This window comes from Choristoneura fumiferana, chromosome 3, assembly GCF_025370935.1.
Source record: "Choristoneura fumiferana chromosome 3, NRCan_CFum_1, whole genome shotgun sequence".
NCBI lineage: Eukaryota > Metazoa > Arthropoda > Insecta > Lepidoptera > Tortricidae > Choristoneura > Choristoneura fumiferana.
In genome coordinates, this window is record NC_133474.1 from 17,019,835 (window position 1) to 17,040,850 (window position 21,016).

The 21,016-nt window shown below is 37.2% G+C and overlaps 2 protein-coding genes across 2 annotated transcripts in view; one reads left to right on the forward strand and one right to left on the reverse strand.

The window, feature by feature from the left end:
- LOC141426800 (alpha-tocopherol transfer protein-like) overlaps window positions 1–21,016 on the forward strand; it is a 321,849-nt gene that overhangs the window by 121,819 nt on the left and 179,014 nt on the right. The gene's annotated exons all lie outside the window — the stretch shown is intronic.
- LOC141426254 (oligodendrocyte transcription factor 1-like) lies at window positions 11,241–20,035 on the reverse strand. Its single transcript, XM_074085104.1, has 4 exons — window positions 19,617–20,035; window positions 15,391–15,487; window positions 14,571–14,710; window positions 11,241–13,811 (listed from the first exon to the last, which is right to left on the reverse strand). The coding sequence occupies exons 1-4, from the start codon at window positions 19,814–19,816 to the stop codon at window positions 13,667–13,669; spliced, it is 582 nt and encodes a 193-aa protein (XP_073941205.1). The 5' UTR covers window positions 19,817–20,035; the 3' UTR covers window positions 11,241–13,666.

Sequence of the window (21,016 nt, forward strand, 5' to 3'; positions counted from 1 at the left end):
CTACTAATAATTCTCAAACAAACTTAGCCGTTATAGTTTTCCTTGACAGTTCGATATACTTACTACCATCCTGAATTTTTTCAAATTTTTCCACCCACCGGTTTATATTTTAGAGGGGGGGGGCTCGATTTTAATGAAAATTTGCACTAAACTAATATTTCGCAAAAAAACCAATGAATCGAAAAATCGTTTAAGCAAACCTGCAAAAAGCAAAAATGGTTTTAAAAGACCTATCCAACAATACCCCACACTATAGGGTTGGATGAGAAAAAATAAATCACCCCCAATTTACGTCTATGGGAGGTACTCTAAAAAATTTTTATTTTTTATTGTACCATTTTGTCGGCATAGTTTACATATATATATCCATGCAAAATTTCAGCTTTCTAGCATTGATAGTCCCTGAGCAAAGCCGCGGACGTACGGACAGACATGGTAAAACTATAAGGGTTCCGTTTTTGCCACTTTGGCTCCGGAACCCTAAAAAACTAATAGCAGGAAACTTTTGCGAGAGAAAAACGTACATGCCTAATTTAAAAATACCGAAAGGAAACAAGTTTTTTCTCGGTAAGTAAGAGTTAGCAATACATCACTTACCTTACCTATATACCATAAAACTTAGTGAACGACGGATCCATCACTGACTAACTGACAACTACACCGACGAAACCTTTTAACGCATTGCGGAAAACTTATTAAAGAGCGCCCAAACAAAATTACTAGGCTTTGTTTTAGGCAAATTAATCTTTTCATGCCAAAAGAAAAGCTAGTTGTAGCTATTATATAGTTAAAAATACATCCATCCCAGCCTATATACATCCCATTGCTGGGCATAGACTTCCACTCAGAATGAGAGGGATTGGGCCGTAGTTTCCGCGCGGACCCAATGCAAATTGGGAACTTCACGCGCACACACCGTTGAATTCCTTCGCAGGTTGTGCTGTGTAGATTTTCTCATCGTGTTTTTTTATATTTTTTAGACGTATGGTTCCCCTAACCCCCTAAAACCCCTATTCATTTTTAAGTACCTATCCAACTCCACCCGACAAAACCCACAACACAACCCCACCCCACAACAACAACAATACCCCACGACATAACATAGAGCGGAAATGAAAAAAAAACATTCCCACTTTACGTGTATGAGGAGCTACCCTAAAAATCGTTTTTTTATTTTTTTATTTTCCACTGACGTCGTAATTGATATGTATATTCATGCCAAATTAAACCTTTCTAGTACTAACGGTCTCTGAGCTTAGCTGAGGACAGACAGACAGACGGACAGACATGGCGAAACCTAGTTGACTACGGAACCCTAAAAAGTGTACATAGGTGCGACCTCACACGAAACTTTAACCGGCTATAACATGTCCATATTTTTTTGTTTAATTTGCAAAAGTAAAAAATCATGTCAGATATTTTTTGGAAATCTAACCGACAACTTTTTCACTTCTCATGCTCGTAAAGTTCGTGCGACATAAAGTAAAACCTTCGTCAAAGACCAAGGTAATCAGGTTCAGTTCAGGTGTCAACAGCCACAAACAAAAAAGTTTCTACATATTTTTTTTAATAATGTTTAATTTATATAAAAACTAAAAATCCATCAAATCAATCAAAATAAAAAATACAAAAAAAATTCAAAAAACCAATCTTACATCCGCCATCTTCGAATGCTACAAATCGAATCCAGGAAAACGATATGAACTTCGATTTTCGAATTTCGTAGTAGCCCCTCTGATTGTCATTTTTTTCGAGTCGTCTACCATAGATAATGCTAAGAACTGTGTTTAGTTTAAAATTTAAATAGTCTTACGGCCAGATTGTTCCAACGTGCTAAAAAAATATTTATTAAAATTATTGCAAAACAATTTGATATAAATTTAAAATATAAAAATAACGAAGTTTCATGAAGCGTGGCAAATTTTTATGGGGTAAAATTGGGTTATAGCAAATTAAATGACGTAACTACTAACTTTTTAAAACTAAAGTCATAACGCCTTTGGGGAGAAAAACTATACGTAAATCCATAGTTCCCGCGGGAACAATTGAGGCCATTGTCCTTTAGTATACAGGTATGGAATAACATCATTGACGAGCAAGTGTGATGAAAATCCCATTTTCCCCTCGACGTGTCTATCTACCCTCGCCGTACCGGCTCGGGTGGCTATATGGACGCCTCAGGTAAAATGGCTCGTTTTATGCTCTTGTTGCACAATCTACTATTTCATCACACTTGCTCGTCAAATGATGTTATTCCATGCCTGCAGGGCTACTACGAAATTCGAAACTCGAAGTTCGTGTCGTGCGGTCCCTCTGGCACTTGTACTATTTAATACGAGAGCGAGAGGGACGGTACGATACGAACTTCGAGTTTCGAGTTTCGTAGTAGGCCTGCTGTATACCTACTAAAGGACCTCAATTGTTCCCGGGGGAGTTATGGATTTACGTATAATTTTTCTTCTCAAGGGAAGGGAGTTATGATAAAAAGTAAGTAGGTAGGTTATTTCAGACTAAAGAGGTTTCAAGTCAGCCAACGTTTTAATTTACTACACACACACACACAAACATCACGCCTGTATAATGGGGTAGACAGAGCACACAAAACAATCAGGAGGGCTACTATGCAATTCGAAATTAGAAGTTCGCATCGTTTTGCTGACGTAAATATTATTTAATACGAGAGTGAGCGGGACGGTACGATACAAATATCGATTTTCTTATTTTGTAGTACCCTCTGTATTAGCTGGTAGCCATTATTTTATTCAGTTGTTTTCTTAGCGTCTTTCCTTTGCGCAAGGTGTTAAGTGTTTAGACACGAAATAATTCCATTTTTTGCATTTTTTTCCTTGCAATGTGAATAAAATCATTGTGTGTACCTCAGGCGTCGGGCTTCTATAGACTCTCGTTAGTAATCCCCTTCTTACGCCCCTTAATGCACAATGTACTATTAGGAATAAAATGTACCCGGCAAAATTTTGTTATTGCTTCATAAATAGAGAGCGGTTCGGAACAGTCCCTTCTCTACATCATTGTGCCTACTCATAGGTAACGGGTCATAAATGACGTCAATAAATATTTGAACTTTGTGCGCTGCCAGCAGTCATGTTGGTTTTCATAAAATAAAATATAACGTGAAGGCATTTTAGAACAGAAACAGTAAGAAATTATTTTATAAAGTTGTTGTATTTAAGTTTGACGTCAATGTCTATCTGTTTGTCTGTGGAATCGTAGCTCTCAAGCGGATCGACCTATTTCGATGTGTCTTTTTACGTGAAAGCGTGTTGTCATGCGCTGGTTATTAGCTTTTATTATTAAAATCGGTTCTCTACTTTTCTAAGTGGTTTTCTCGTTCTGGCTTCATATTACCTTGGACCGACAAGCGCATCCCCGTAACAAAACTAGCAACAAATTTGGGCATCGGGTTGAAATAACATAAAAAACGACGTCGTATACCTGTAATGGTACGCCATCCTAATACCGATGCTCTATGCACCTGCACCAAACCCCATATTTGCACCTTTTCTACAGGTAGTAAAAACTAACATAACACAGATTAACAGCCATATTTAAAGTACTCGTGACAATATTTTTACTTCCTCTTTTCCTTATGTATTTTTTAGTGTTTCAGACAGAATCAAATAGAATCCTAGAGAATCCATAAATAAGTTCTTCGTTGTCTACCTGTCGATTTATCCCTGTTACTACTTTTTTAATGGAAATAAGCATAAGTACCTAGGTATCAATTCGAAATTTATCTCAAAAAATATTAAAGTCTACAGGCTCTGTATACTACCGTACGGTGTGCAAATAAACGAAATTATTTAATTTGATTTAATTTCAAAACCATACAAAACAAAGTGGGTTTTAAAACCTATAGCGTGTATCCTGTTGATATAGAATTATAAGACTTAGGCAAGAAGTAGGTAAAGCCTCAAACACAAAGTCACCTAAATACCTTTAACGCGATTTTGAAAAAAAGGGGCTTGATAGATAGATTTTCACCAACTGAGGTATCTACAGACCCTAAAAACGTTAAAAATGATCTAGTTTTGTCACCACTTTTTGTCTTACAATGTGCGGTCGGTTCCCTAACTTATGTATCCACTTTTTCATAGTACTATTTGTAAATAAAAGTGGATACTAGGGCACCGACTGTACCACCGGTTTTTTCTGATATGGTATTTAGGGCCCAGTTAGGTTTGGTTTTTAAACCGGTTTAAAACGATTTAACTGGAAAAAGGTCGAAACACGATTTTTTGACTAAAAATGTCCACAAGCGAGACCACCCCAAAATCCTCAGGAGGTACTACTATTCTTGAACCATGAGTTGTATTGTCATAAATAGCATAAGTAGATTTCGAATAATTAGCGTCTGCTATATAAGTGCTAGAGCATTGCTGTAGAAATTGCTGTACCAAATGTTCAAACGCTTGATACTTCACTTCATAGACAAGCAAGCAGCAGGGCTACTACGAAAATCGAAACTCGAAGTTCGTGTAGTGCGGTCCCTCTGACAGTTATACTATTTAATACGAGAGCGAGAGGGACGGTACGATATGAACTTCGAGTTTCGAGTTTCGTAGTAGCCCTGCAGTAGCGTGACTCTGCGCTATGTGCGTGTGTTGGTGACGTCATCTTTGTAGCACGTACACACCACAATCCGTGTTCTCGTTTTTCGTTCCAAAGTATGATTCGTGGACTTGTAGAGAGATTTTTTTTTATTCGACTGGATGGAAAACAAGCATGTGGGTCTCCTGATGGTAAGAGATCACCACCGCCCATAAACATCTGCAATACCAGGGATGTGACTCAAAGAAGAAGTTTAAGTAAATTTACAGTAAATAAGTATATTTATAACTATTATGCTAGAGTTCAGCCTGGCCTCAGGCTTGGACATCTACCGACGGAATTGTTTACACTTCGCCAGCCTCAAAAAACGGTATGAACCACCAATTAAACGCTGTTCTGAACTATAGTCGCCGTCGCTGGATTTGCTTGATCGAACGCATAAATCTAATAAAGCCGAATTTGAATTACGACTAAGGCCTTATTATTCAACGCACTTGGTATCACGATCGTTTTCACCATTTCTTTCTGTTACACGGTCTAGGATGAGGGTAGAAAGAGATATGATGTCAGCGCGTTAGACAATTGGGCCTCTAGACTAGCTTGCTATAAAATGCAATCTGTCTTGCCTAGATGTCAAAATGAATATATCAAAATCGCCTTTTGCCAATGCGATACCTAATAGAACTCTAAGTTTGTTTGTCAAAATGAAAAATATTGTTTTTGTAATGTATCATGTCAAGTAGAGTTAGACAAGACCTTTACTAAAGTTTTTCACTACTTTACTTACTTTACTTTGTGTTAACTTTACTTTTAGTATTAAGACAAAAAAATAACTTCATTTAATTTAGGTTCAAATTCTCGTCAGTAAATCAGGTAAGGCAAGGTGACGACAAACTGTCCAATCAATAATCATCAGCCACACTACACCTACCACTACTCGTAGGTCGCGAACAGAAGGGCGGCGGCCACCGGGGCGTGCAGCGGCGCGGCTAGCGATTTCTCTGTCACTGCGTGTACTGGAGGGTAACAACTGGAGCAAGCGTCTTGGCTGCGCAATGGACAGAAAACACTCTCGCCGCTCCACTGCCCGTTCCACTGCTTGCTGGCGTCAAGTTTGTACCGCATGACACGCGAGTATGCATTCGCTCTACGTACGTGATCCCACGTAGGTACACAAAATATTTACCATATAACGTACCCATTTTTAAAAGCTGTCGCTGCCGTATTCGTTAAGTGCTCAAATAGTACATTGTTCAACAAGGGACTAAAACAAGCCATAATGACATGGATGTTTAGCCACACGAGCAGAGCGAGGGTGGCTATAGTTCGAGTGTCATTAAGCTTGTTTAGTCTCGCGAGAGTCTCGCGTCAAACACTACTTTTCACTTTGAATGCGAGGAAAAAAAACGACGTTCTATACAAAATGTTTAAATTTCAAATGGCAACCAAAATGTGTTTCGCTGTTTTTTTTTGTTTAAATGTGTTCTGCACGATCTTTGGTTATAGACCTTGTGCTATGGGCACTTTGAGTGAATATGCGGAACAAATAAAGAAAATTTAGTTTTATAGGAAATCAAATCACGTTTATTGGACGGATCAATTTAAAATTATAAAAGTCAACAAATTTGATTTGAAGGACAGAAAAGAAATAAAAAAATACCATAAACAAGCTAGGTAACATTTCTTGTTCCATGTAGTTTGGAACAAAATGGTTGGACATTTAGCCAACAAATTCAAACTTGAAAACTATTTAATAACTAATTGGACTATGGATTTATTAAATATGTTCATTTTCGTAATCATTAATCGTGTTTTATAAAATTAAATCGATTTTTTTACATTTTTGCACAATTGTCATTTTGAGGTTATTTCCACGCCATGAAAATTGTCTATACACAATCAATGATAATGGCCACTATTAATGCCGATAATCCTCCATTCACACAGACACCGTGACTGGCTGTGTAGGGGTTTCTAAAGCTAGCGGGTGACCATAGGAACTCTGTGATAAACGACACGACCGCCTCGAGTTTGGACTCGTTTGATTCGTCTTGACGAGTACTTTGGTAACCAGGGGCATAAAGTACAGTCAGCAAAAATAAACTTATTAGAAGAATTTTAAGAAAAACTTCTACTGAACTGTTTACTTCATGTACGAGTCCGACTCGCACTTGACCAATTTTTTTTCTCTTAATTTGTTCGTTGTTGCGGGGTCTATAGATATAGATATGTATTATGTATGTAGATTTTTTCAGCATCATAGTTGAGTAGATTTGTTCGAAAATGGTTAAACTGAACAAGTGTTGCCATACATTCTTCCGGAATATAACTTTATTTGCGAACTACTTTCCGCTGGCGTTCGTGTCGTCACAGCCTCCCTACTGTGTACATGTTTTTATGTGTTTAGTTTTAACGGGTCCCACTGAAAAACAGCGTTGTGGCTTGCCGCAACATTATGCTGAGTGGGCCCAAACTTATACTATTTGATGTTTTTTTTCTTCCTAACTTGTTTTTTCTGTGTATCGAATATGTGTAGATAAATATTTCTCTCTCTCTCTCTCTCTCATTTGATAATATGTATATAGAAAAAGTTTGAGGTTTATTTACTTATTTCCATACTATTTAAGTATTCAAGTTCCAGCCACAACCTTTGAACATCCTTGTATGTATACCTGCGATTAATCCCGCTGAAGATTACCTCGTTGATTGTCGCCGGAGGTGGCGGCAGGTAAATCAATTAGGTAACTCGCTCAGTTTGATTTTCTGGGTAAACCGGGGAGTTTCCACTTAGATCCTTTACGGGTTTATTTTCTAGAGAAATAGGTTACTTATTAAAAGCATACATGTCTTAAGCTGAATTAGCCTAGTGGTTTAACCTGTGGGTTTCCAAGCAGGGAAAAGTTGGTGTAAACTACGCTCGCGTCCAGACCGTTTCGAAATTCGTCTGCGAAATTATTTGTGAATCATGCTAATGAAACCTGCACAAACCTGCAAAGCAAATCAATGGTGCGTGTGAAGTTCCCAATCCACACTGAGCTCACGTGAGAATTACAACGAACAAACATTTCTGAGAGGATGCTTGTGCCCTGCAGTGGAACGTATACGCACATGTTTGTTTGTGATGGTAGCCAAATTGTTTAACCTATGGCCTCTCAAGTGAAGGATCACTGGTTCAAACCCGAGCTCGCACCTCTGAATTTATCGGAATAAATATAAGTACGGAAATAAAACGAACAATATGTTTATATAACAATCTACCTACAATCTAAACAAAATTAACACTTAAATAGTAATAAAAATAAAACTTACTGATAAAAGATGCTACGCTACGAGTAAGGAGTTTGTGGTGTGCCCATTAAGATATTTTCGTCACTACTTGTAGAACTCATTTTATTTTCCTTGACAAAATGAAATTCACGTTCCCGCCTCAATTTCGATATCAAAGTTTTGGGTCCGAATCGTATATTTGGTTCCACATACAATATAGTACTCAAAATAAATTTTAAGAAAACTGACAGGATTAGTAAATATAAATATTATACATTTTTACTTTTCGTTAAAGCGGCAATTCGTAAACGCACAACATTAAAAAAACATACCTTTGTTACAAAATATTTAGCAGTCCGAGAAGATAATTAAGTCTAAATACAACTTATTTTGATTTGGGACACAATCATTATTGGCATTAGGTAAACGCAGCAAACAACTTTTTTTTTTATCTCGGTTTTTGTTCGTGACTATTGGACACCTGGCTGGCTGTTTGGTGAATTTTCGGTTTTGGGTGAAATTAAAAGTAAAAAACTTGCACAATAATAAACACTTCCCGGACATGTCCGAGAAGTAATGCCATTTTTTTTAAAATTTATTATTGCATCAACGCATATAACGAACGATGGACTTCCCTTCGATTTTTCCAACATTAATTAGAACATTTCCGAGCAAGTTGGAGAAAAATCTGTATTAAATGGATTTTTATAGACCATGCTCATTTATTTATTTAGTGATTAAAAAACAATGTTCCTACAATAACTTCTAGGAACATATTTTTCGTATGACACATACCGGGGAGCCAACATTGTGTAATTATAATTCTTTTTCTAAGTAATATGTAGGTAGAGTACATAAAAGGATGACGTCACCATAATGTTGCTCGTTGTAATGTTTTGTTATTGTAATGTGTATCAATAACAATACGGACAGATTACGAACGTAACGCAACCTTTGGTTGTTAGCAAGACGCTTACACGTTGAAGAAATAAATAGTTATATTATATTTTTTATGAAATGCAGCGGCATACATAAGCATGTCATCTAATGATGCTAACGCCTTGAGGGCTAAGACAGAGTAGACCTTATGTGCCAGTAATTTCAGCTCTCTTACTTACTTGAAGTTTAGAGCTTGTTTTACTCAATTAGATCTGATGAGCGTGATTACAACTTTATCCGACGTTTAAGTACCTGATAGATAATATTGTAGCTATCTTTATCTCACACTGTAAGCGCAAACATGAGTGGCAGCAGCTCGGTTTGCTCTTTCGGGATATAGCTTAAACGGTATCAAGAAGAAGACCAAAATTTCCAAGGTATATTGAAACGTTTATGCTAACAAAAATACTATCGATGCTATCTTCGTGATTTAAATAAGTTCTAGATTTACGTTGTTTTAATATTGATCAGTCGCGTTTCAGACAGCAGAGACTGCTAGCGCCACCTACCGTCAATGTGCTTAACCACGTACTTAAGGAATGTTCGTCAAGACAAGTTGACTAGGTAGTGATCTACTGTGGATGGTAGTTACATCTTCTCCCGTGGCATGGCGCGTCAACACACAGAGTAACATCAGACTCGATACTGATTTTTTTTGACGAAGATTTATATGTATTAAGATTTACATTTATGAAGGCAATTTGGGGCTAGGCTCAGGGACTATAATAGTTAGTCATAGGTACGTAAAAGGATTGTACCTAAGTGGTAGCAGTTTGTTGCAAGTAAAGTCATACCGGATAGTATAAAACATTGAAAACCATATCATATCTGGCGTGGGGTGCATCAATCACACGTGTGCCAATCGTGGCAAGTGATACAATGATTCGAGCACACTAGTGCTCAATGATTTTATTTATATTGTTTTTTTTTTTTTAGGGTTCTGTACCCGAAGGGTCCAAGAGGTGCTCTATTGCTGTCACTCGCGTATCCTTCCGTCGTCTGAACGCCGTCACATAGGTTACATCCAAACGGTTGGAGCTATAGTCTTCAAAATTTCACAGTATGAGCATCGTGTTAACAAGGCCATACAAGTTGCCAAAAAGCATTTTTAGCCATATTATTCTTAATATTTTTAAAGTTTTTCCCATAACTCCAAAGACATTTTATTTTTATGGTGGCTAGAAACCGTAATCCATATGCATACTATTAATTTCAAATTGGTAACTGCACGCGTTCTCGAGAAAAAGGTTCTTGGCAGACTGACAGACGCACTACGAAGTGATCCCATTCAATGTCTTTTCATTTTCATATACGAGACTATAAAAACAGAATAAAACATTTTTTATCACAAGCTTTTATTTAGTTTTACCTGTCTGTCTGTCTGTAATCAAATCTTGCAAGTTAAATTCGACAAACTTCCAGTAGTTGGATTGACTTGAAATTTGGTATACTTATGTAGCTTGCGTGACAATACAATAATCTGGTAGGTAGTGATATCCTGGTATTCCGGCCAGGATCGTCTCCACAAGACGGAACTGTTCAACGGTTAATGGCCGATGCCAACTTGAAATTTGAAATTTGGTATGCAAATGTACTTTTCTCAAACATGCTATGTAATGTTTATGTTGTGTTCCATATAACAGGCTTCAAAATATACTGTTGCAGGCCTAGGCCTGCAAGACAACAGTCAGCGGCGTCTTTAGTCCTTGTAGCGCCCGTGTGCAATTATTACTTTGACGCCATTTAGGAAGGGCGCGGTCAAAATGGAATAGGTACAAAATGTATAAAGTACTCTGTGGTGCCGCGGCCGGCGCCCCTAACACCGCTGCGCCCGTGTGCAACGCACACCCTGCACTATAGGTAAAGAAAAGACGCCTCTGACAACAGTCTTTTGTTTCAATGCAAAACGTCAAATATAAACGATAAAGGCCGATAAAGCGATACACGACTTGAAATTAATAATCTGATTTTCTATGGTTCATTTATTAGTTACTGAATAAATTCACAGGACTGTGAATATTCTATATGTAAATATATAAATATTACCGATGCGCTTTACGTCAAATTAAAAATTAATTTACATAATAAAGTATTAATGTTGCTGATTAAATGGGCTGCAGTTCGTGTATAATGGCCCTAAAAGCCGAACAGCAAACAAAATAAAAAAAAGTTTTGGCGGGTAAATTGACAAGTGTCATTGTCTTTTTTTTTCGATTGACTGGACTTGGGCTTTAGCCATTTTTTTTCCTGGCTTGCAAATTAAGTTCCATTGTTATTTTAAAAGTTTCGTTTAGAAACGTGTTTTTTTATTTTTGTAGTCAGTTATAATGTTATAAATACCTACATGTTTTATAGCAATTTGATTTTATTGGGATTATATTAACGTTATAAAAAATCATGTTAGAATGAAATAAACACTTGTGCAGATATATGGCAGTTATAATTTGAGTCTGGTACAATTTTAGTTGTCTTACGAATAAAACATTGATTTCTAGGAGTATTTATTTATTTTAGTGCATGTTTGAGAAAAGCACTATACAAGCCTCGGAGTGAAAGAACATGCCAGCCTCGTATACCTAACCTCTATACATACTCGGCCTGCAAGCCTTTCTTTCCCGGCCTCTGCAGTAATGTACTATTGGGTGAAAATACAATTACAGTCAACAAAAAATACAGTCAGCAAAAAAAGGTTGTATTAAAATGATTTTTTTACCAAAAACTTATTTATAATTTAATGCTTTGGCAGGGGTGTAGTATGGCAATTGGCCACTTTTAGTGTTTAGCAGTAACACAATAGTTTACTGCTACTCATAAGAGCATATTGCTTGTGTCAGCGACAATCATGATAATGATAATCTAAGGTGACAATCATCTAAGGTTTACTTAATAAAAAGGTTCTTGTTCTCTTTACGCTCAACTACAGCTATCGTCTTATTGACCACGTAATTACCATCACTCTTATATTACAGGGGAATCGATCATAGAGAAATCAATGAAAACTATAACACTACTTATACGTTTATTTTTAAGACGTGAATTAAAATACTATAAAGTATTAAATAATATTATTGCTAATAACAATCACATTTTTACTTTGGCTTATCAACACTTGTTGAGTTATTACTAGCTATCTAAATGTATATATATTTAAGTTAATTATTAAGAGTTTGCAATTAAATAAGTTATCACCAACTTACAATAATCCACAAACCACAAGGTTGTAAGTTAATACACGTTCGTATTATAAATTCTACAAAACTATAAGAATATTATACAACAATTTATAAATTGGTTACATATTTAAGAGACGTTCCTTAATTATTTTGGCACGTTGATTCACAGTCCTCTCTTGTGTTCAAGTAGAGAAATAACATAACTTACTTTTATACCACTTCAAATATCTAGTCTTAAAATATGAAATAGACAAGTAAGCCTTAAAAAAAGTTATTTGTATTCTATAAGAAAATACTAGCGGTAAATTTTATGTGGCACAAACAAGAATCCTGACACTCACCGTTTCACATTTACAGTGGCATATTTTTAAACAAACTGATCAGGGGAACGATTTCAAAATCACATTACTCACATGCATATTAAGGTTAACTGCAAGAAATTCATTTAAGGGTTAACTTTGGTTCATCATTCTATTATTATTAGTTAATATCATGTGTTTTATGTTCTATTGTAACGTTAAGAAAAAAACTTCGAAATTTGCACACACCTGCTTCTTATAGGTGTGTCTTCAATAGTGAAGTACCCAATACGCGCAGGGCCCGCGTGAACGTGAAACATATCTAGTGCCTGCGGTTGGTTAGTTCAGTTACTGAACAGCGAGTAAATTTTTTTTGAGTATTTTTTTTTACTTTTGACCGGACTAGAACAAGCATGTGATTTCCCACCCATCGAATGATACTTTCGGCCGCTATGACTTTAAAAATCGGTCCCCAGATCTTTTACATATACCTCTAGTGCACGTTTTTGACATAACAGACCATCACGAACACGTTCTCGAAACTTCTTAATTACTATTGGCATGGCAGCGCCATAAAGTGGCAGGTATCAAGAACAAACTTTTTTCATACTCGTAGGCTTAGGCGATTTGTTAGTTCATATGTCTAACGTTTCTTAAAAAATTATAATGTACTCTTAATTCTCAATCTCACTGGACTATTCCAGAAACTAAACATGTGCTCACCTACGATCCGTTCAGTTAACATTGGACAAGTTTAAAAATCTTTTAAACTTGACTGAGATGCTAAACGATGCACGTAAAATATACATATTTAAGTGAGACGTCTTAGTTATTCGAAAATTCTTAAATATTTCCTCTCCATCCTAGTAAATATACGTACTAACTTATGTACTTATTCGTTTCCAGTCTGGCCTAATAATTTCTATATCATTTTTAAATCAAAAATATTAGATGTTTAAATACCTTAACAAGGATGTTTCTAGCAGACATTTTAAATACCGTCCTACCAATTAGCTACACGACCAGATCAATCAGTTCCACAAAGTATCGAATAGTGCTACGGCGTAGACTCGTAGCAGTAACTATTGTAAGTTGAGCAACAAGAGATGTCCTAATTTCCCAACTGGCACATAGGTACCATGTCCCATTCCATATTTATATTCGAAAGTTTTTGTCTAATTTTATTAATATACATATGTCATCTATAGATACTTACATTTCATTCATACATCATATTTTTCACTCTACATAAAGAAGATGCAAAAGACACCTTTGCACGATTCGTAACGTAAGTACATAAAGAACTCTGTTAAACTTAGACATCAAAATGTACAGTTTTGATGTTGGCGCTACACGATACTAGTACTAATAGTACCACTAGGGTGGTGCCGTGGCCGGCTCGAGCTTGACGGGCGGGTCTCAAGATGGCGGGTCGGGCGGCGCCGGCGGGCCGGGCGCGGGTGGCTGCAGGAACTTGGCGGCTGCCGGGAACGCCGCCAGGTCGAAGCCAGGAGGCGGAACTATGCCAGCCGCCGTCGCCGTGCCCTGGAGGTACGCCACTAATCTGAAAAAGACAAGAGTTTAGTTACATCAGCCCTTGTACAAATCAGAAATACTTTCTACCTCTAAGCAAGCAATCACCTCACCTCATACATGATCACTCGACAATAATTTAAGCTCTCTAACTTATTGAAAAATGTTATGTTTGTTAAATTTTTGATTGCTACCTAATTATCTTGGTCTAAGTAGATTGCGTTAATTCCTCTCAGTGCAGAATGTACTACTCGTAGGCTTTAATGAACAGTAGCTAGTTTTATAACTGCATGAAAACACATGTTTGTTGTGGCGTAGAAACGTAGCCGTCTTGCACATTTGGTAGCAGAGAAGCGAGGTGTTTTTTTTTATAAAAAAAGCTTAACAGACTAGAGTCAACGTCCACCAAACACACGAACTTTTACACGATTTTTTTTCCACTTTTAACTGTAACTAATCCAAGTAATCGCGGCAAGTAACGATGACCGTCTTTTTTCACAAAACAAACAAAAAATATTACCTATTTCATATCATCATGAATGACCCAATAAACGAAGTGTAAGCAATTTAATTGAGTCAGCCTAGGAATGATGAGAAGCTGGAAACTCGTATAAACTTTTAGGTATTATGGCATTCATTCTGAAACTTGTCAGAAAAGTCTCCAGTTGTAGCTTATTCCCGAGGTGTAACGCGTATTATGGGTTAACTTGTCTGTGGAACAAAACGTCAAGCACTCTTATTTTGTGTGTGTATAACTGGAGGCAGTGACGGCTTATTGTTGTTGGTTTACCTCCGCAACTCCTCCAAGGCGCTGGCCTGCATGAGGATATAGTTCTTTGCTAGCAACAGCGTCGCGATCTTGGACAGTTTACGGACGGACGGTGAGTGCGCGTATGGGATCACACTGCGCAGCTCGTCGAGGGCATCGTTCTGGAATTGTTTAAGATTACTTTAAGCCAAAAAGTACTTATCGGCAGTTTTATTTACTTACTATCCAAAAGCGGGATTGATTTTTAAGAGTTCTGTATCACAGGTCGTGTCGGTCACACACAGGTCACAGGAATCAAGATTTTTATATATTTTTCTTCACACTTGCTCGTAAACAGTGTCGTAACATGCAGGCTACCTTGCTTGCAACCCCCCAAATAAAACAATGAGTCATTGCCCGTACTAATTTTCTTGTCATGAAGCCCATGGTCGGTAAATGAGTTTGTTACTGCATGGCGCGCGCACGTCGGGCACATGCTGGGGGGGGGGCAATTTTTGAAAAATATTATTTTTTCTTTTACAAATATACAATTTAACTCGCAAATGTGATCAAAAACATTGTATGTCGCACGGGCGGTACTAGAATTACGAACATCGACTCATTAAAGCGCTCAGTCTTCGACTTCGGCACTTCGGGCTTCTAATAGACTCTCGTTCGTAATTCATTATTTACCGCCTGTACACAATTATATTGTAAACTGTGTAATAACAGGTGATTCAGGAGACGATTAGGAACTCTGCACAGCCGTATTTTTAACATACTTTACTGGAGGAGTAGGTATTAAATACTAAGCCATATCTTACACGACGAAAAAACTGAAAACAGAAGAACACTTTCTTACCAAATCGTGCATCCTTCTGCGTTCCCTCGCATTAATATTCAATCGAACTGTTTTTCCTTGTCGCATTTTCTGTTTCGATTTTCCTTCGCCCATCGGTCTGCAAGTAGAAAAGGACACAATAATGAATGAACATCCTTTCAATTGCCATCCTTTCCTGAACCTTTTGTTTTGTTAGGACCAAAGACTTTCCCGAAGCTCGATGAATGTTTATTTATTTATTTATTCTTTATTATGTTCCTTAGTTGAAATAGCAAAACTGACATCCTCATAGTTCCACCACGTTCGTCAGCTGTCCGTTTAGCTTTAGATTAGTTAGCTCAAAGAACTTTCAGTTACTACTAAAAAGCTGTAATTTGGTATGACTGTCGAGAATCGCCCCTCCTTCCAGTTAAACATTTTTTTAAACGTATAACAATTCCCGGAGTTAGTGCAAACAACGATTACTACATAGATTTTACAAAAGCATTTGCCGCATACTTAGTGCCTATGGAACTCTAGCGTGGCCCGAAACGACGTTTTCGTTTTAATTCAGGAAACTGAAATAATTAATGTCTCATGGTAATTGTGCACTCAGGAGTCATAAATTAAGGCGCCATTTGTTAAATTTAAACTTTGGACAAGGGTTTCCTTCCGTAGAAAGGAACAAGTGGCCAATTCTACAGCGAACAATAGATGAGGTTGTGGGCCCATAATACGCTGAGGGAGTGTAAGTAAGAATGTATTTAAATGATATTTTAGGCTTAAAACCCTACTGCGGGGTATTGAACTTAAACAACGATTTGCAGAAACAATTATCATTAGACATAGGTATTTGCCACGAGGTATAGTCCATGATTGACTTTAATGAACTCTCGATATTCATTAAAGGTAGTCCCGGTCTGCATCCCGTAGCAAATAATTTCTAGTGTAAATAAACCGCGAATCACTAAGACTGTTACAATTATCATATGTTTAACCGACTTCAAAAAAAGGACTATAGTAGGAGGTAATGTTATTGGGCTTCAATCACTCCTGTTGGCTCGTGCTGAGGCACCGACTTCAAGCTAGTAGAAAATTATTTTCAAGTTTTTTGTAGTCGGTTCTATTTTTGTTAAAAAATAATTAGACTTTTTTTCTTCAGTTGTATGTGTTGGTTCCTACGCGTGTTGATCGTCATTATTTTGAAAAAGCTCGTATCTTAATATCTATAATCTGGCCAAGTAAACTTTGTTTAGTAGCTGTCAAGAGTCAGTTTGGTTTAAGTAAAGTCCCAAGTTGTAGTAGCTGTCAAGATTCAGTTTGGTTTAAGTAAAGCCTAAAGTTGATAATCGTTTGCTGTCATAAAACAATAATGCCAATAGAGGTGTCTGTCAACTTGAAAGTTCGACTTTAGCGACATATTCATTTGATAGGATAGGAACTTGATTAAAAATTGATAGACCACTTATTTGGCTGATGGTACATGTACATGTAGATTTTGCGTACGAACTTGCGTGTTTGTTTTAATATGTTCGATGCACATGAAAACTATATAGTAAATATCGAAGTGCTGCTCGGATAATTAAGACCAAACTCTAGTTTGCTCGCCATAGCTTGGTTGTATAAACGAGAAAGTGAAGCACTTGTTAGGGGTGCGCCCGCGGCCCCTTTGTATGCAGATGCCACTCCATTAGAAGTGCGTTATTGTGGACTACCCTTTGTGCACATGTGCACATGTGGTGAAAATCTCAATCGGTACATATGTCATATAATCGTGACAATTTTAAATAGTATGTAGATGCAATGGGCAACAATCAAATTCAAATAGTTTATTCTGTAAATAGGCCGCAACGGGCACTTATACACGTCATTTTTTTAACTACCAGCGCTTTCGGAAAGACCATCATTGCCAAGATGAATGCCCCGATACCATGCAAGATGCAAGATGTCATTTATTCAAAGGAAAAATCAATAGACTTGCTCAATATAACCAGAATGTTAATGTTCCTCGGGACTCGAGGGTTTTCTTAATTTTCCTGACGATGCAAATGAGAAAGAAAAAGTAAACCGATCTTTTCTTTCGAGTACCGAACGGTATTGATAAGTGACGCGACTTGAATAAAAGGATTTTGATGATAACAGTTTAATGTTGTTAACTGCTCATTTTCTCACTGATTTCGCTTTATTAATCCAACGTGTGTGAATGAAATACAGTAGCGTGGAGTGAACATTTGTTAGGTAATCCGAAGAGTGAGAGAAGCGTGAGTTAGGATGTATTAAGATGCAACAGCTCGCAGTTAACGTAGATGTACTACTTTAGCCATTGGTATTTATGAACAACACTAAGGAAATTTAGGCAACCCGATGGGAATCGAGTTGTTACGGCGCCACGCTATTGATACATACATACAGTTACTTAATACGCAACTTTTTAAAACTTTACCTGGGCCCAGTTTCTCAAAGCATTTTTAGTCTAATAATAAAAGTGTTTTGTCTCATAAATTGTATGAGAAAATGAGACAAAACACTAATATTATTAGACTAATATTCTTCGAGAAACTGGGCCCTGTTTTACTCAAATATGTTGTTTTGTTAGGTGTAATACGAAGGGATTTAATAAAAAGAATAAAGAAATAGATACGTAGGATGTATTTAAGTTAATTAAGATTGGTTTTTGGAATCTTTTTGTATTTTTTATTTAAATTTAAATTACGGTCATCCCGCTGCTTAAGTGACTAAATAAGAAAACAAACAAGCTGAGATATGTGGTGCATACCTAGGAGAAATTCGTGTCTGTACCACTGACGGAACCCTGGTTCGATTCCCAGCGCTGGTCTTATTTTTCTGGTTTTTCTATGCATCTATATTGCAGTTTGTATTTTCGGTATTTAAGTTAAGTTAAATTTATTCAATAACGTGGCAAATTTAGTTTTAAAATGCGTTTATCGCTGTCCCGCGGGAACTTTGCAATTTTCCGGGATAAAAACCTATCCTATGTCCTTCTCCGGGATTCAAAATATCCGTATACCGAATTTCATCTCAATCGGCTCAGTGGTTTAGTCGTGATGAAGTAACAAACAAACAAACAGACTTATAAACTTTCGCATTTATAATATTCGTAGGATGGATAATTTTAATTGTTGACCGTATAAAAAACGTTGTCATCACATGATTACTTTATTGAGGGTTCCGTGCCTCAGTTACCTACAAATCGGTACGGATCATCCGGCGCGCGAGTCCGACTCGCACTTGGTCGGTTTTTTAGTGTTTACAAGTATCTAAACTAGTTGCTATGGCCACATATTAACATTGCCTTACTTAATAATACCTTTAAAAGAGTAATTATTTATTAATTTATTTAATTATTTAGTGGTTTCAGAAACGGTTCTAATGATTTCAAGTTAAAACGCGTGATATTGAGTTTCGTCCCCAGCGAAGCTGCGTCACCTAACTACCTATACTTTGGCGTTAAAGCAGCACAACTTTAAAATTCCATCCTCCTCCTAAGTACAGTCGGTTCCCTAACGTATGTATCCACTTTTTCATACTAGTTGCGCAAAAAATGGATACTTATGTTAGGGCACCGACTGTACCTAAATATTAAGTAAATGAATTGCGCCAAGTATAAATATTATCGACTGCCATTACTCATTGAATCCCCCACGATAGAAACCATTCAAAACTAATCGCTCCCGACAAGGCGCATGCTCAGCACTGGATCTTCCCACCGGCTCCCGACTGGCACTCGATTATGCTAAGTAGACAATGATACTATTACACCCGATGAGATAATCATCCAAAATTGACGTCCTTATCGACCGTTATCAATTGTGATGACCTTAAAATGTCACTTTTTAAACAACTAGCTTTTGTCCGCGACTCCGTCTGCACTATCCCGCGGAAACTATGCAGTTTCGTGTAAAAAAAAATATCCTAATATGTCGTTCCCAGGGTCTCAAACTATATGCATACTAAATCGGTTCAGCAGTTTGAGCGTCACAGACAGAGAGACAGACACAGATGCAGATAGAGATACAGACCAACAGACAGACAGAGTTCCTTTCGCATTTTAAGTATTAGTAGGTAAGGACAAGTTCTTGTAAAAAAAGAATAAAAGCAAAATTTAAGTTGTTGTAAAAGTTGAACAAAAATAAATAGACGTAAAGAAAACTAGCGTAATTTTCATTACTGTTACTGTTTGCCGGTATTGGAAATGATGTGATCACATTAGGATTTAGAATTTGAAGTATAATCAACAGTGGCGTTACCTTTGGCCGTAGCTGGTGCCTGGTTCTGGTTGGTTCTCGTCAGTGGGATAGCAATGTTGCGGCGGCGGCGGGGGCTGGCCGCCCTGCATATAGAACCCTCCGAGGCCCACGGCTCCCAGCGGCGTCCTCCGCCCCGGCACCGACTGGGGCGGCGAGTGCGACTCCACCGGCACGCCATCCCAAGCCCTTCGCCCCTCCATGTTAAAAAATGCTAACACATAACACTAAAAAAATAATATTTTTGTTCCGTGATTAGGACGGCACGTTTGGGTTGGGAGCTGTTGTGCCGGATAGTGCAGCGAGTCTGTGGCGAGAAGTTGTCGCGGTCCACCAATCGATCGGGGCACGCAGCTGGGGCGCGCACCCCTCTGATCTCGCAATGAGCATTGTCCCGAGATGCGATTGTGATTTGCTGTCGCGTGTATGGCCGGCCGCCGACAGAATTGGTTTTAAACGCTTATGATATTGATCGTTTTGTGATGACACGTCGTTAACGTATCTTGTTGAGCGCCGATACTTAGACCCATTTTGATCGTATTATATTGAGATTGTAATAAGGGTCATTCTTTTCATAGGTAATTTTTGTTTAAATTAATTATATTTTTGCTCGCATTACTACTGAAAAAAAGTCATGGTACCTAAGTTGCTTCCTTGGTAGTTACATCGTGAAGGAAAATATTTTTCACCTCAGCACCTCAAACAGGCAGGTTTTGCTATGAGAAATCAGTGAGCAAAATCACATTTTGCTCACTCCGTGAGACAAAGTAACTTTTTAATTATTTTTTTAAAATGCTGAGTACAGTGTTGGGTCTACTCACTGAATTCCAAATATTTGAACTTCACTTTGATCTGTCACTTTTACTTCAACACGAAAAGCGAGAGATAGGATCAAATGTGTTGATTACAATCTTAAATTAAATTTATGGTATTAAAAATATATCGATACCTAATAAATTACATGACAACAAAATATTTCCAAAATGTAATTTTTTCCCGATTTTTTAATAAAGTATGCAACCTCGTGGCACGAAAGCCACTTCCCTTGTTTTTTTTTTATAAAAGAATTCAGTATACTGCCTCTACAGTTGGAATAAATATTTATCAATTCGAATGAATTTGTAACAAATCTATTTATTTTTATGTAATAGAAATCTTAATAAAATCATATTTAAAGGTTTAATAACGTTTATAATAAATTATACGTTTATTGTTCATGTATTGTACCCACTGGACACTTTTTCGTTCCGAATTCAAAACCTCTCTACTTACCGCTTTTCAACAATGTTTGGCTTTCTTAACTTTCTGGTGACTTTTTAAAGATGTAATCGCGACTGTACGTATCATTTTTGAGTAAGGGTTTTAAACGTGATTATTATATTTTTCTTAATAATCGTATTATA